General features: G+C 46.6%; 1 protein-coding gene across 1 annotated transcript in view; it reads right to left on the reverse strand.

Moving 5' to 3' along the window:
• LOC134036588 (kinesin-1 heavy chain-like) overlaps positions 1-12,177 on the reverse strand; it is a 16,178-nt gene extending 4,001 nt beyond the window's left edge. Inside the window, exons 1-14 of the mRNA XM_062481587.1 lie at positions 11,826-12,177; positions 6,544-6,631; positions 6,209-6,282; positions 5,643-5,747; positions 5,373-5,421; positions 4,854-4,909; positions 4,573-4,660; positions 4,194-4,318; positions 3,223-3,327; positions 2,817-2,962; positions 2,328-2,476; positions 1,696-1,883; positions 1,474-1,542; positions 113-360 (exon numbers count right to left, since the gene is read on the reverse strand). Of these exons, the coding sequence (XP_062337571.1) occupies positions 113-360; positions 1,474-1,542; positions 1,696-1,883; positions 2,328-2,476; positions 2,817-2,962; positions 3,223-3,327; positions 4,194-4,318; positions 4,573-4,660; positions 4,854-4,909; positions 5,373-5,421; positions 5,643-5,747; positions 6,209-6,282; positions 6,544-6,631; positions 11,826-11,954 (1,619 nt within the window). The 5' untranslated portion in view covers positions 11,955-12,177. The remainder of the gene's footprint in view (positions 1-112; positions 361-1,473; positions 1,543-1,695; positions 1,884-2,327; positions 2,477-2,816; positions 2,963-3,222; positions 3,328-4,193; positions 4,319-4,572; positions 4,661-4,853; positions 4,910-5,372; positions 5,422-5,642; positions 5,748-6,208; positions 6,283-6,543; positions 6,632-11,825) is intronic.
• Between the last annotated feature and the right edge of the window lie 4,560 nt (positions 12,178-16,737).

Consider the following 16,737-nt stretch of genomic DNA (forward strand, 5'->3'; position numbering starts at 1 on the left):
GATGTAATTGTTCATTTCAATACGCACACGATGGGGTTTCAAAAAAGTCAAATAAATATAAACAATTACCAAACCAGCTACCCAACCAGACAGCAATCAACAAGCCAGCTACCAAACCAGACAAGCTGCTAACAACGAGACACAGCCTCGTACCGATTTCTGGTTGAGCTCGTCGCTGAGCATCTCGAACTCCTTGGTCTTGTCCTCCACCTCCTGGCTCTTCTGGTCGTAGTTGACGGCCAGCTCCTCCAGGGCCTGCAGCACCTCCTTCACCTCCTCCTTGGACGCCTCGTTCTCCGCCTGCAGGCGGTTCAGCTCCCCCTGCAGGTTGTCGTGGTCGCGGCGAGACGACGACAGCAGCTACCAGCAGGAGGGGGGGGGGGAGAGAAGTGAGAGAGAGAGAGAGAGAGAGAGAGAGAGAGAGAGAGAGAGAGAGAGAGAGAGAGAGAGAGAGAGAGAGAGAGAGAGAGAGAGAGAGAGAGAGAGAGAGAGAGAGAGAGAGAGAGAGAGAGAGAGAGAGAGAGAGAGAGAGAGAGAGAGAGAGAGAGAGAGAGAGAGAGAGAGAGAGAGAGAGAGAGAGGAAGGGTGGGCGAAAGAGAGGAAGGAGAGGGGAGAGAGAAAGGAGGGGGGAGAGAGAGTAAAAGAGGGATAGATATTAACATTTTGACATTCGGTGTGTTTTGTATTAAAAACAGTGCACATGCAGAAACACAAGAAAAGGCTGTGCATCAGAGTGTACATGGATATACGTAGTAACCAACTCATACTGTGATGAATTTGCAACGCTGCAATTCTAGGCTGAAGCCACCAGAGGTCCTACTGGGCCAACAGAATGTTCCGTGGTTCCAAACAGCCCAAGGCTCCATAAGCTGCATGAGGCTTCCTCATTGGAGGATATTTATTCTGATACATTCTATTATCCTGGGGCCTGGGGAGGGGCCAAACCACTGAGCTTATCATCTTCAGAGAACTCAAACACTGGCCCCAAGCCTGGGTCTGGCCCCCTAGCTTGGGCCTGCCCCCCTAGCCTGGGCCTTCCCCCCTAGCCTGGGCCTTCCCCCCTAGCCTGGGCCTTCCCCCCTAGCCTGGGCCTTCCCCCCTAGCCTGGGCCTTCCCCCCTAGCCTGGGCCTTCCCCCCTAGCCTGGGCCTTCCCCCCCAGCCTGGGACTGCCCCCCAGCCTGGGCCTGGCCTCCTAGCCTGGGCCTGGCCTCCTAGCCTGGGCCTGGCCTCCTAGCCTGGGCCTGGCCTCCTAGCCTGGGCCTGGCCTCCTAGCCTGGGCCTTCCCCCCTAGCCTGGGCCTTCCCCCCTAGCCTGGGCCTTCCCCCCTAGCCTGGGCCTTCCCCCCTAGCCTGGGCCTTCCCCCCTAGCCTGGGCCTTCCCCCCTAGCCTGGGCCTTCCCCCCTAGCCTGGGCCTTCCCCCCTAGCCTGGATCAGCCCCCCTAGCCTGGATAAGCCCTCCTCCTCCTCCTCACCTCATCCTGGTCCAGCATCTGTTGTTTCAGTTTCTCCACCAGCTGACTCTGCTGGTTGATCTCATCGTCCTGCACAGAGAAACAACACAACGTGATCGGTCGTTATTCAGCTGGGATAACTGACACACACACACACACACCCTAGGAAGGAGAGATCTAAACACACACACAGATGTGCACACACACACACCAAAAAGGAGAGATCCAAACACACACACACACCTTGTCGTCCAGCTGGTTGTACAGCTTAGCAAGCTCCGCCTCACACTTGCCCTTCTCTGCGTCCGTCAGACGGACCCCCGGGACGTTGGGCGTGGAGGCGGGCTTGTCGTTTGGGACGTTGTCCAGGGCCAGCACCTCTGCGTTGGCCTTCTCCTTGTCGAACTGCTCGTCCACCGGCACGCTCTCTCCTGCAGGGGGCACAACGACAGGGTCAGGGGGTTGAGGAGCAGGACAGGACACGGAGGGGGAGGAGAAGGAGAGAGACAGTGACGTGATAGCGACGGAGAGGAAAAGAGAGGGGGATGCGAGGGATGAAAAGGAGACAAGACAAAAGAGAGTGATGCAGGACAGACAGGAGGACACGAGAGAAAGAGAGAAGACAAGAGGATGGTCCGACAGACAGACTTGCAAGTGGTTGGACACACAGACTGAGAGACAAACAGACAGACAGGCGGTCAGACAGACAGACACACAGAAACAGGCAGACAGGTGGTCAGGCAGACAGGTGGTCAGGCAGACAGACACACAGAAACAGGCAGACAGGTGGTCAGGCAGACAAGTGGTCAGACAGACAGACACACAGAAACAGACCGACAGACAGGCGGTCAGACAGACAGACAGGGTGGTCTCACCGTTCCTCCAGCGGTTGAGCTCGTTCTCCAGCCAGGTGACGGTGCTGCGCAGGGTCTTGTTCTTCTCCTTCTCCCTCTCGTACTTCTTCTTCCACTGCTCGGCCGTCAGCTCCACGTTCACACACACCGTGTTCTTGATGGTCTTCGCTCTGAGGGGAACACACACACACACACACCGTGTTCTTGATGGTCTTCGCTCTGAGGGGAACACACACACACACCGTGTTCTTGATGGTCTTAGCTCTGGGAAACCACAGCAACAGCTGTTCATCCGGAATAGAGTATATTAAGTACTCGTTCGACAGGCGCTTTTTTTCTGAAAGCGACGTAAAGGGGGAAGATTTGAACCTAGGTCTTCTTGATCAGAAGTCAAAATGCCGTAGCCCTCCACCATACCCATCCACATGTCACACGACGAGACACGGACAGCGTGCATAGTGTGTGACCCGGCCTGCATGCGCTGCTTTGGGTGTGCTTGATTCGACTCACCTCTGTCCGAACATGAGGGTGGACTTGCTCTCCGACTCATTGTAGGAGGAGGGGGAGCAGCAGATGATGATGGTGGTTCGACAGTTCCCCCCCAGGGAGTCCTGCAGGATACGGGTCATCTTGCTGTCTCTGTAGGGGATGTACGCCTAGAACAGACAGGGAACAGCAGGGAATTAGCCAAATACACATCCACAAAATGTGTAGGATGAGTCATTATAATTCATAGGTTCGACGTGTAGAAATATGAATAACTTTTAGCTTCTCTGCTATTGCTAAACATAAGCCAACACCCTCTCTTCTACAGCTAAGTATGTAAGGTTAGCATCTTTGCGATGGCTAAAAGGTGTTAGTGATGTTAGCATGTCTGCTAGAGCCAGGCACGTAAGGTTAGCATTGCTGGACTCACCGAGCTCTCGGCCAGGGCAGAAATGACGTTGCCCAGGGAGGACAGAGACTTGTTGATGTTCTTGGCCTCATCCAGCACTGCTCCCTCTGCTCCCGTCTTACTGACCTGAGAAAGAGAGAGAGACAGGGAGGAGAGAGAGAGACAGGGAGGAGAGAGAGACAGGGAGTTAGCCTAGCTAGCTCACAGGTAAGAGGGACATCAGAGGGAATCATCACATTTGTATTAAAGCTTATTTGAGGACAAAAGACTTAGGAATTAGAATGTGTGAGCGACAGAAGGCGCTTGAGAAGAGAAAAGATATTCATTCAGGAACTAAGTGATACATGTTTTTTTTTTATAATACTTTCCAGAAACAGTGTTTTGGTGATGTGGTCTAGTTCCAATATGTACTAGTAGCACGGCTGATAATTAATGGACTACTGCAGCAATGGCTCACCAACGGTTCACGGTCTATATACAAGGTTAATGGATAAACAATGGAGGGAGACAGAAGATGATGGGTCACTACAGGGGCCAGAGCTCTGAGAATTAAATCTCTCAACTTTTTTTCCCTCCCAAGTGACACTGTGTGCCCTGTGGGAAGGAGACGAGAGAGAGAGAGAGCGAGAGAGAGGGATATAAGAGCGAGAGATATGAGAGAGAGCGAGAGAGATATGAGAGAGGGAGGGAGGGGAGGGAGGGAGGGAGGGAGGGAGGGAGGGAGGGAGGGAGGGGAGGACGATAGGGTTAGAGAGGGGGAGATGGACCAGGATCTTGAAAGCCATCCTGCCCACACACAGCCAGACTGGACCAGACCAGGACGGATTACACTGGACCGGACCAATCATGCCACATCGGTTTGAATAAAAACAAACAAGATCAAACCGGACCAGGCCAGACTGAACAGGCCAGATGAAATCATATCAGACCGGATCAAACGAGACCAGACCGGATCAGAGCAGGGTGTAAGAGTGAGAGCCCTGTCCTCTCACCTTCTCGCTGCCAGCCAGATCCACCAGGTAGAGCTTCCCACTGAGCTTCTGCTCCGTCTGAGTGTTCTCCTGCTTCACGTTGATCAGGAAGATGCTGTGACTGCGGGAGCTGTGCTCGTTCATGTCTGCCGGAACACAACACAGCACACACACACACACATTCACGTAACACACACACACCTTCTTTTAGGGTGCCCACAAGGTGCCTTTTATAACACTAATATATTTTAACTTATAATTTTTAACACTCCTCCTTTATCAACGCTTTTAAACTTTCCCCAAAACCATTAGTAATAACTAGAACTCCCGAACATCAAACTGACAACCACAGCGTATGTAGAATACGGGACAGTATAACAGGACTGGGTTTGTCTCTTACTTGTGACTGCTACGTGTCGGTTCGATTTTCCTTCATCAATGGTGTCCATGACTTCCTCAGGGCTGCAGACAAACCTCTCGGTGCAGCCCTGTGATCCAAAACAAATATACACAAGGTCACCTCTGTCATATCCATGAGGTGTTGTCAACATAAAAGTATAAGCCCAACACTGACTTCATTCGATTTGTCTCTATCGAACAAGTCGCTATTTGCTTTGTCTGAATGATGCCACAGGTCTGCAGGTGAAAGGGAACGTTCAAGGTGAAAAGACTTCCTCTCACCTTCACATACGGTACTCGGTTTTTGTCTTCGTGCACGGACAGGTTGGTCTTTGACACTGGAGAGGAGAAGGAGAGGTTGACTGCAGCTGAATCACAATGTTTCAAGGCATGCTGCTTCTAGACTGTGTAATTACTGTCTAACACAGTGCACTCTACAGAGCGCCCCAGTGAGGCGTCATTTAGCTGGCCAGGGAACACTATGACGTTAGACAGTGATTGCCTAAAGGGCGTATGGGAAAGATGCATGCAGCTTATTCACACATTATCATTTGTATATGGCACACACACATTCTCTCTCTAACACACACACACACTCTCTCTCTAACACACACACACACACCATTAATTTTGATATTTGTTACATCTGCTGCTGTGCACCACCCTCTTATCTTTACTAAACATTCATTAACTCCATGTTTCAGAGCCCTTAATTGGCTTGTTATGTAAACTAGCTAATTCTTCCACAGCTAGCAGACTTGATGGGAGATGTCCTCATTAGGCTCCCGAACAGGCACTTACCATCCAAAAGGTCCCGGATCTTGTCCAAGTAAATTTCAAAATATGAAACCTGTAAAGGAAAAATAACTTATTAGCCAGAAGACAAAAAAACTTCTTAAATGTTTAAGAAACATTTAACTTTTACCAAAAGGCATGTCAAAGTTAGCTATTATTATCAATCTGATAGTATGGATTCGTACATAGATTGCGTTTCTTTGAGAGAGCGTGCAACGAGAAGCAAACAGAAACGGGACTAAAAACTAAAAAAGCAGTCGTGCACTCTCAACCTACCTTGATATGGAACTCCAGGTTCTCATCCATTGAGTAGATGTAGTTGAAGATGTCCTGGACGATCCTGGGGATGATACCCATCCCATCTGTGTCATGGAGGTTCCCCTGAAACAAATCCATTTGTATTTGTACAGCCCTTTTTACAAGCAACATCACAGAGCGCTTTGAGCGTACAGTACGTGTACAGTATTGTTACGTGTACAGTATTGTTACGTGTACAGTATGTGTACAGTATGTGTACAGTATTGTTACGTGTACAGTACGTGTACAGTATGTGTACAGTATGTGTACAGTATTGTTACGTGTACAGTATGTGTACAGTATGTGTACAGTACGTGTACAGTATTGTTACGTGTACAGTACGTGTACAGTATGTGTACAGTACGTGTACAGTATTGTTACGTGTACAGTACGTGTACAGTATGTGTACATCCAAACAAACGCAAACTAAACATCACAATTTGATGGTCAGTAAAACTGGTTGTTTACGGATTAAACCCGTCTGAATAGGTAAACAGTGCTGGACCCAGACACAGCTTGCTGGCTCCTGCAGTGAGCGAGCGTACCTCCATGGTGTGTGTCTTGCCGGATGATGTCTGTCCGTAAGCGAATATTGTCCCGTTGTACCCTTCCAGCACATCTATGAGAGAGCAGACACAACGTAGCATCATTACTCACCTGCCAGTAACACATTCAAGGCTTTTTCACCAACCAGTAGTCACACACAGATGGAGTGATCAACGCAGGTTGTGAAATGATCAATACAAATGTATCAACAAGCTTAAAAAATTCTGTATTGGAAAACAGTTCATCATTGACACTGCTTAAGATCTGCTGATCGACATGTGAACTTCAGAGGAGAACCTCAAATGTGGGACATCGTTTTTAAGAGGGCGCTCACCTTTGACAATCTTCTGAGCGCAGGCATTGTACACTTGTTCCTGTGTCGTGTTGGACTGGAACACTCTGTCAAACATGTAGGGCTTGCCCTGCAGGGAGAGGGGACACACACAGTCATGAGAATGTTACATTTTAAATAAGTCTGTTAACTTTAGAGGCCTGCTGTCTCTGGTTACTCTCTAGTGGATCCTCTATATCCTGCCATCTTTTTATTTCCGCATCCTCTCCTGTTCTGCCTCATTATCCATCCCTCTAACCACTTATCCATCTCTCTCTCCATTCTCCTACCCATATCTCTTCTTATCCTCCTATAAATCTTTTTTTGTTCTCTCCATCCAGGAACTTTTCTGGTGTCTGGCTCACACAGGGAAGCCAGAAGTGATGGAGCAAGTTCTAGTCCAGATCTACACAAAGCCAGGAGATCAATTAAACCCATCCTTTAGTCATAGAGATCTGATCTCCCACTGAACCCTGCATCAAACGCTCCCTGGCTACGCTCCTGGTTGGCTTATTGACAACACAACTCAGCACATTTCTGTTTGAAATAACAGACAGCTCCCAGACACCCTTTATACCTCCCTGTATGCAGGCTGCACTAACAGTGACTGCTATGCTGATTACAGAGAACGCAATCAGTCTTGAACACTCTTTACCCGGTTGGCTGGCCGCCCGATGGTGATTTTCTGGCTCAATGTCAACACCTGGATAAAGGATCACAGGCTCCGTTCCCACGGTGACACGGCTGTCTCCGTTTACAGATGCTATGAAAACGTCCCACCCACACGACTCTTGGTCGTCAGTCGTAACCGAGGTGGTGCAGCCAATCAAAAAGATGTGTTGTTTGTAAACAAACAACACATCATGCGTCATGACTGTGCCTTGCCTTACTGAACACATTTGCTTATTCTTGGTTGTGTGTCGAGGCCTGGTAGTGTGTCGAGGCCTGGTAGTGTGTCGAGTCCTGGTAGTGTGTCGAGGCCTGGTAGTGTGTCGAGGCCTGGTAGTGTGTCGGGTCCTGGTAGTGTGTCGAGGCCTGGTAGTGTGTCTAGGCCTGGTAGTGTGTCGAGGCCTGGTAGTGTGTCGAGGCCTGGTAGTGTGTCGAGGCCTGGTAGTGTGTCGAGGCCTGGTAGTGTGTCGAGGCCTGGTAGTGTGTCGAGGCCTGGTAGTGTGTCGAGGCCTGGTAGTGTGTCGAGGCCTGGTAGTGTGTCGAGTCCTGGTAGTGTGTCGAGGCCTGGTAGTGTGTCGAGGCCTGGTAGTGTGTCGAGGCCTGGTAGTGTGTCGAGGCCTGGTAGTGTGTCGAGGCCTGGTAGTGTGTCGAGGCCTGGTAGTGTGTCGAGGCCTGGTAGTGTGTCGAGGCCTGGTAGTGTGTCGAGGCCTGGTAGTGTGTCGAGGCCTGGTAGTGTGTCGAGGCCTGGTAGTGTGTCTAGGCTGGTGCTACACGGTAAGAAAGGACTGGAGGAATGAGTTAATGATTGAGGGCAGAGCCTGGCCTTGGAGTCATCCATCCAGCAACATCAGCTGACTACTCAGGTTGGTCACAAGATATGACAGCACTTGAGTCGAGCCAGCCAGCAAGCCAAACAGCCAGCCAAGCCAGCCAGCCAAATATCCAGCCAGCCAGCCAAACAGTCAAACATCCAGCCAGCCAGCCAAACAGCCAGCATACCAACCAAACAGCCAACCAACCAGCCGGCCGGCCAACGTCCATTAGTCCTGTCAACACATTTCATCCTACCCAGTCAGTAGCAACAGAAAATAACTACCTTCTAAGATCTCTGTTTTCAAAGCCAGTTATTTATGGTAGAATCTAACACAGGATATCTGTTCCACTGAGATTACTGTCTCAAGTCACGGTCAATGAGAAAAGAGCACTGTTTGTTTGTGGGCAGATAATCTTTAGTGATATATGGTGCTTTTGGCACATTTGAATTGGCAACGAACCAAAATAAACCAAAGGATATCCTCCATTGAGAAAAATATGAATTAAATAACCAAATGATCTCTGAAACTATGATTTACAGAAACACTTTAACCTGTGTGCTCTCTGCTCACGACCTGCCTGGACTGGAACTAACGAGCAGACAAACCTTGTTCTGATCCAACATGGAGGCATCTTGTTCCCCCTCTCCCTTTTCCCTCTCTCCTCCTCTCTACTTCCTCTGCTCCTATCACCTTTCTCTTTACTTCCTGTCCTCTACTCTCCTTCTCTTCCTCTACCCATCCTCCCCTTCATCTACCGTTCTGCCTCTCCTTGACTCTTTTTCCCTTCCTCTCCTTCCTCTCCTCCACTGCCTGTTTCCACAGCCGGATCTAAAAGTAGCCCTGCTCCTGTGTGTGCATGGGAGATGTGACAGCATAGCCTGGGAGGCTGACGTGATCTTTTTGTGTGTGTACGAGTGACACGGCAGTAATGGAGGCATGAATAATTCACTCCTGCCTTCGCCGTTCTAGCCAACCGCACTCCGCCTCATTCGGTAGACGAGTTTCTTTGCCACCACACCCCCCCCTCTCTCTCTCTCTTTCTTTCTTTCTCTATCGCTCTCTGTGTGTGAGTTTCTCTCTCTCTTTCCTTTTCAGTCCCTCTGTCTCTCTCGCTCTCCCCTTCTCTCGTTGTTGGTGTGTGTATGGTACAAGGCTGGGAGAAGCTCCATTCAAAGTGAGACGCTGCTGAATACCGGTTTTTCTACTTGGCTGTTACAGAGCAGAGGGATGGTAGAGCAGAGGGATGGTAAACCACAGGGGTGTGTGGTGTACACAGGCTGTATTACACGGCTACAACACAGCCAGCTTCCGGTTCGATTCCTGGCCGTGCCAAATGATGTTGTGTCCTTGGGCAAGGCACTTCACCCTACTTGCCTCGGGGGGAATGTCCCTGTACTTACTGTAAGTCGCTCTGGATAAGAGCGTCTGCTAAAATAAAATGTAAAAAAAATTAAAAGCTCCCACCTCTGGTCACAACTGGGAGACACTGAGATGGGAAAATATCAGAGGCTGCGTAGGTCTCTGTCACTTCCCGTCAACGCTCAGGTGACGAGGGTACAGCAGCAGGCACTTTCACAGAGGGCACACTGACCAGGACTGTTATAAAAAAAATAGGAGCTGAAAAGTGAGTCAGTTATCCCGGATAAGAGCACAAAGCAAAACACACGTAATAGTAATCACCAGCCCCACCCTCCAGAGGACTCGCCAAGTGCCAGTTGCCATCTCTGATTGGTGGAACAGCTGGTTGCCAGGAGAGAGACAGCAGAGATTACCCAGGGGGCCGAGCAGGCCAGTGCTGCCTGAGTTACTGCTGGTGGTTAAGAGTACAACGGCACAATGCTGTATTATGTATATAATCATAACGTAGTGTGTATTAATTTTGCAGACACTTTTATCCAAAGTGACGTATGGGAGGGGTGGTTTTGAACCTTAAAGGAGCAGGCGGACCCTGAGATTGAATCTGAATGATTATTTTGATATTGTCTCCTTACTTTACTTGAAAAACTGTAATGATGCCATCTTGAGATTCTTGAGAATCCAGTGCCTTCTTCAAAGTAGTATCATTTTAAGTTTTCTTCATTGCATTCTGCTAGTCAGTCTTTGTGGGTGACACCTTAAAGTTCCAGTTGACAGTTTTGCCCTTCCCGCTACAGAAGCAGCCCATTATCACAGTGCACACTTAAGATAATGTAAATAACTAGCTAGTTTGTTTGCCTAAAATGTTTTGCCATGTAATTATGTCAATGACTCATTCATTCAGCTATGCCAAGCAAGTGCTTAAGAAGTTTGTGTAGTCTGTGTAACGGTGTAGCCTGCCGTTATTTCTACAACTTGAGACGAAACTTACAGGACCAGAACGATTTAACTGTCGTCCGTTTCAAAACACGCACACAATCCAGCGCATAAAATCATACAAAAAAATCGAACAAGAGAAACAAAGTTTAATTATTTTATGAGGCGTGTCCAAATAGGCCCCTGCATCAAAGTCCAAGAAAAACAAATGAACTTCTTGAAGAAGACATATATTATTTAACCACCCTTTAAGACTTACTACAGCTTCATTGCTTTTTAAAACGTAAAAAGTAAAATAGCGGGCCTTTAGCTCCTGCATTCGATCATTCGTTTTATCGGTAGGCCTGTGGTGTGTGAATTTGATGGTTGGCATGACATGGCATTAGGCTAAGACGCTTCATCCCATTTAACGGCAGGACAAAGAATGTGCATAGGGTGTGCCAGTGCCACACTAGACAAAATATTCTTGAATAAAGCCAAGGTCATTTGTTTTAAAAGCGCTAGAAGAGGTACTTAGGCACCAGCTCACGCCAAGGCATTTCCTTATTTTTTTGAACAAGAATGCCACACTCCCACTTTCCTTATCGTGTTGGGGGGTCTACGTGTAAGACGAGTAATTAGGTCAGATAAAACAAACAGGGTACACTGATATTATCACCAGTGGCTTGCTATCGAGTGCAATATCTTAAGGAAATTGATTGAACTGACGAAAAATAGACTGTAGAAACGGACTCATAATGGGACAGCTGCCCAAAGCATTGTGCTACGGCTTTGTGGGTGTAATTTCCATGTCCAATTATCGGTACCTTCCTATGCATATAGTCACTAGTTAAAACCTGGCTTTGGTTAGTTTCTACTTGGCTATTTGGTGATGTTTCCTAACAAAGTGTGACATGTAAAGATTACCATTAACTAAATAACCAGATCGGCAGATATGCCATCGGCGATATACACGGCACTGCTAGTCAGTGACTGTGTTAATTTAGTGATGTCTTCGTTATTTGGGTAGCCTAACTAGATACTAGCTAGTAATGTACAAATAGAATGTCGTGACGCATTAGCAAGCTTAACTAGTAGCTAGCTAGCAAATGACAGCAGAGGAGTTATTTGGCTCTAGCTAGCTGCTATATCTAGCTAGTTAGCTAGACTTATAGCTATCCAGCTTGTTAAGTCGAAGAGGTATTACGATTTGTTGTCGGTATTAACAGATATATTGTGTCTATATCTGTGGAATAGTGATTAATGAAAGCTAGCTCGCATTTGGAGCGCTGGTAAAAGCTACCAGCTAGTGATTTTGTTAGCTGTCCCCGGTGGAGCGGTGATATGGGTCAACACACTGAGCTGGCTTGAAGTGTGTGGACAGGTCAGTGCTAGCTGACGTTAGCTACAAGCTAGCTAGCTAGCTAGCTAGGTTGGCAGGTTACCTCAAACCTCAAATGAAATGGCGCAGCGTAAACTATCACAGAGGGCACTCGCCCAAACTTGCAGAATTTAAACAAAATTACTTACCGCGATGACAACATTGTCTTCCCCTTGAAACTTCGGGATGTATTTATCCCCTCTGGTCACCTCGGAACTGTTCAGGGGCCTGAAACGGCACATCACTTTGATGGTGCACTCCGCCGGTACCTCCGCCATCTTTCTCGATTTATGAAGGCAAATTCACAATAAAATTAAAATATATCCCGGTTTTAGGGGAGGCCCGGGGTAAGGAGGGAGAGCCCCTGCCCCTCTGTCCCACGCTGCGTCTGGAAAGAGCAGCACTCGGTTAGATTTTCAATGCTAAAATGTCTAATTCTTCTAGGGTGTACTAAAATCACTTCCTCTCCAGTATGGAAGCCATGATGCCGGTGGATCACTGGCCAGCTCACCCCTCCTGTGGATCGCGTATACCCAATGACGTCACCTTCTCTGTTGTCAACACGCAACTTTAGTTGATACATTTTATATTTAAAAAAAACAAGTAACATTTAATTAAACATTGATAGCAGATAGTTTTTTTTGTTTTGTTTTTTTGCGAAATTCCAAAATATATTTTCGGAAATGGTTTCCGTCTCAGACCTCAAATAAATAATGTAATCCTCGAAAACCGAGACACTTATTTTTATAAGCCATAGTATGCGTATCGGGAATGGAAATTACATTCAAATCTGTGTTAAAATCATGACCTCACACAGCAGATGTAACAGCAGAACTATACCGGAACGAAACAAGTGTTTGACACGCAGAGCCCATCCCCACACTCCCAGCCATAACATATAGGCCTTTTTTGTCCCACACAGCTCATTCCTTTACTGATTGACAGAGCAAGTGGTCGTTGACTGACAAGACAGACTGAGGAGGGTGTGGTGTTGCTGGGAGACAGTTGTCAGAAGGCCACTGCTAGCCGCACCAGTCATTCTCCTGCGTCCCAGATGGCACAACTAGTGTTCAAACTAAACAGAGAGCGAGACTGCTAGAATCACGGACAGAGGTATAAGTTAGTTGGTGAATCCAACTTCAGTTGTCATGATTGGTTGTTAACTACTTCACAAGACAATCACCAAAATAATAATTTTCGGACCCCTATGGTTCAAGCAAAGCCTTTTTCTTTGGTGGTGGTGGTGGTTAGCTTTACAGAGTAGATTTCGTATATGGTGTTTTCATACGTTCAAAACTATCTACACAAGCTGGCCTTGGGCTGGAGTGTGGTCTAGAATGTAGATCTCAGACACCATGGAAGCTTGCTGCCATAGAAACATACTGTAATGGGTGGAGGAGCTTCCCCACAGCTATTTATGATCTATGAGGTCATCCATGCTGTGTTGACCAGGACTACAGTTTTGCTGGTTTCCATGGAGAACAGGTCTGACAGGATGAGCATCACCCTCAAGGCATCAGTTAGAAGATGAGCTCATCTCGCTCATCTAGGCTACATGTACATTAGGATTAGCACTGACCATCTCTTGTATTATTTTTTCTTACTCAACCTGCTCTATATTCTCCCCTCCCTCATCCTCAATCATTTCTTCATCCCTCTCCTCTCCCCATCCTTAGCCTGGTAACAAGGCCGCAGCCATGAAGTTAACATTGGGGGAGACTAATTAAATTTTTTATGATAATTTTGGACAGTGTGCGTGGTTGCCTGTCGTAGCGTAGGACATTTATATATATTTGTATATCAATATATTGGGGGGGGACATTTTGACCAGATTTGAATATTGGGGGGGGGGGGGATATATATTATGATTATGGCCTTGCCTGGTACTATAATCACCACAATAACTTGCCCGTAATTAAGTGCCAAAGTAAAAACTTTTTTTTGTTGCAACGTTAGGTACACAAAAATAAGCACCCTGTCAACCAATGTCCTGGGGTTATTCAATTGAATTGTACACTCCTAAGTGACTTTAATGTTATTTGATCACTCAGTCAGAAGAGAGGGACGGTTTCTTTATAAAAACAAATACATAAACATAACTCATATATACGAGACACGTGGAGTCTATACATTACATATCTCACTTCCGCCTTCAAAATCAGAAATCGTTTATCTCACACTGATTATTAAATGTTATTAAACTGTTTCATTGACGCCCATATTTCATGCTGTCACACGCGCATTTATGTACAACACAGGTCACATGCTCGTGATGCTACTATTTTGCTCATTTACATTTACACATTTACATTTATGCATTTAGCAGACGCCTTTATCCAAAGCGACTTCCAAGCGACTTCCAAGAGAGAGCTTTACAAAAGAGCATGTCACTGATCATAACAACGAGATAGCCCCAAACTGGGAGTTTGGGGCTAGCCCCAAGATAGCCCCAGATAGCTCCAGATAGCTCTGGATAGCTCCAGATAGCTCATTTGTTTGTAACTTTTCTCATTGCTTGTATTTCAGTACTGCATTTAAATAATAATAAAATAAAAACCAAAGGTCACATGCTCGTTTGAACACCCACACTTCAAGCACTCCGACAGTGGGTGATGTGGAAGAGGCGGGAACACAGGAACTGATTGTCAGTCACCGCTGTCACTTCATCCTAGACTTCGAACTTTGCATAAGTATTTGTAAGTGGTGGGTCACAAATACTTATTTTTTAGTCCCTATCATCCCTATTTGTGTTATTTGTTTTGACAATTTTCAAAAGTCAGTCGTTCAAAAACGTTCATAAATTCTTTAACATTTTAGTGTTCAATTTTGTGTTTTTAGTGATTCGTAAACTACATTGTATTTGCACACCACTAGATGGCATCAGATACCCATTTTTTGTTAATCCACTGACATTTAGCGTATAACCAGATCAAATACCAATATCCCTATCTTCACTGGAGACCTACTGCACCCACCAGAGAATTCTGCTGAGATTGGATTTTCCACGTCTGTCGTTTCTCTTCTACTCCCACACGGGAATAATTGAATTGGGGGCCTTAATCCTTGAATGAATACACGGAGAGATGGAGTAATCTACTGGGGATTAGTGTTCACTGAATTCAACAGGCAGTAATCAGCCCAGAGATGCTCCACTAAGGTTCGTTAGGATTTTAAATCAGTTAGAGGTGTGTGTTTGTGAGAGTCAGAGAGACAGAGGAGAAGAGAAAAGTAGTGTGCGAGAGAGAAGGAAAGAAACAGAGAGAGAGAGAGAGAGAGAGACAGGCATCTGTGAGGGTGTCCAATTGGTGTCCAATACAAAAGATAAGAAAAGAGAGAAAATTCGATTAGTTTGATTGCTTTGTGTAATCAGTAATCAGAGGACTAGGTAAACTAATTCTGCTGCCATCTTTGAGCTTCCACTGTGAAAGAGGGAGTCTGCTCTTGGGAGACTCCCAGTTCAGACACACACACACACTGCAGAAAATCACTATCCCAGTCAAGAAAACACACACAACTCTCTGTCTTTCTCCTGTTCAAAACACACACAACCTTTCTACAAACACACACATTCTCAAATGTTCCTTCCCTTTGTCTTAAACTTGCCCTCACACACACACAGTCACACACTCTTCAGATTGGAGTTTTTCTGTTCAGTCATCAGTCCACTCTGTACACACACACACACACACACACAAAATATACAATATCTTGTAATGATAACGCTCACTTAATTCGTTTTCCCCTGGGGCCAAGTCCACCTCACAACTCAAACTGCTGTTGAAACAGCACGACAGTTTGCAGGAGAAGGTGAAATTAGGATTTCCTCAGAACATTGCTTTTGGAACAGTCTGCTGACACAGTAGAAACTATAATTGTGTGTGAGTATGGTTGTGCAGAGCTGCAAAAGCAGAGCCAAGTTCTCAGAGTTGACCTCACACCGTGTTATAAAGTATCCCAGAAGACCAAGAATGAGGTTTTGACTTTAAATTCATAACAGCCAGATTGTGTGGGGGTGCCTTTGTCTCCTGGGGGGACGGGGGGGGATACTCTGCTTTTATCTCTGAGATGAGTCGTTTTGTTTTTCTTTCTACCAGGGCCTGACTACCATTGAGAGAGGGAGAGATAGAGTAGAACCTGCAGTTCTCAACTGAACCTGCAGTTCAGTTGAGGTGATGATCATGTTTGTGTGTGTGTGTGTGTGTGTGTGAGAGAGTATGTGCTGGAGTTTCTATAGCAGGGAGCTTCTCCTAGGCTGGTTAGAGGGCTACAGCTAGTATTGCTACCTCTCAGGCTGTGGGCCACTGGCACCCTTGCAGATTGACTAACACCTGCAACAACCCAGGCCAGTCGGTCATGCAACAGATGTTTCTTGGGAGTCAGGAATGAGAGATCGTTCAACACGGGCTGTTGTTCTGTCTCTGGAGACAGACATGTCTAGGCCTTTTCCCAGCTGCATGGAAGTCCTCAGAACCAGGAAAGACACATCTGTAGTTCTAGGAAACACTGGTTCTAAGATCTCTTCTACTTCCAGCACGATTGTCTGGGTACCACATCCTAGAACCTCTCTTCATGTGTCACTGTTCTCCATGGTATAAGAACATCACAGGCTTAGAAAAGACCACCCCTCTCTAAGAAGGTGGTTGTGCTCACTAATGAGAACACAGAACCAAAATGGCTGCCGTCGCAGGGTGTCAGCACTTTCTATGAGGCGTTTTTTGGTAAGTGGAAGCAGCGGTCTTCAGAGGTGAGCTGTAATGGAGCTCGGGGTGAGGCCAGATATAACGAGGGAATGTTTCAAACTGTGAGAAAACAATCTAGCTCTCCAAACTCAGTTTCAACCTGCTCCTCTCCTTTTTCCTTTCATTGCTACTGTCTAAATTGGAGCTGTAATGTACTAGTTCACATTGGACATTTTGATAGAAAAATAGGCTTGAATTTGAAAGGTACAATACATACTAACATAATAGCCTACATTACCAATATATAATTTGGTAACTGTCAATTCTTGACTTTCATATTTGGGACCAGATGTTCCAATATAAAGGTATGATCATAGACATT

The sequence above is a fragment of the Osmerus eperlanus genome, chromosome 16 (assembly GCF_963692335.1).
Source record: "Osmerus eperlanus chromosome 16, fOsmEpe2.1, whole genome shotgun sequence".
Classification (NCBI taxonomy): domain Eukaryota; kingdom Metazoa; phylum Chordata; class Actinopteri; order Osmeriformes; family Osmeridae; genus Osmerus; species Osmerus eperlanus.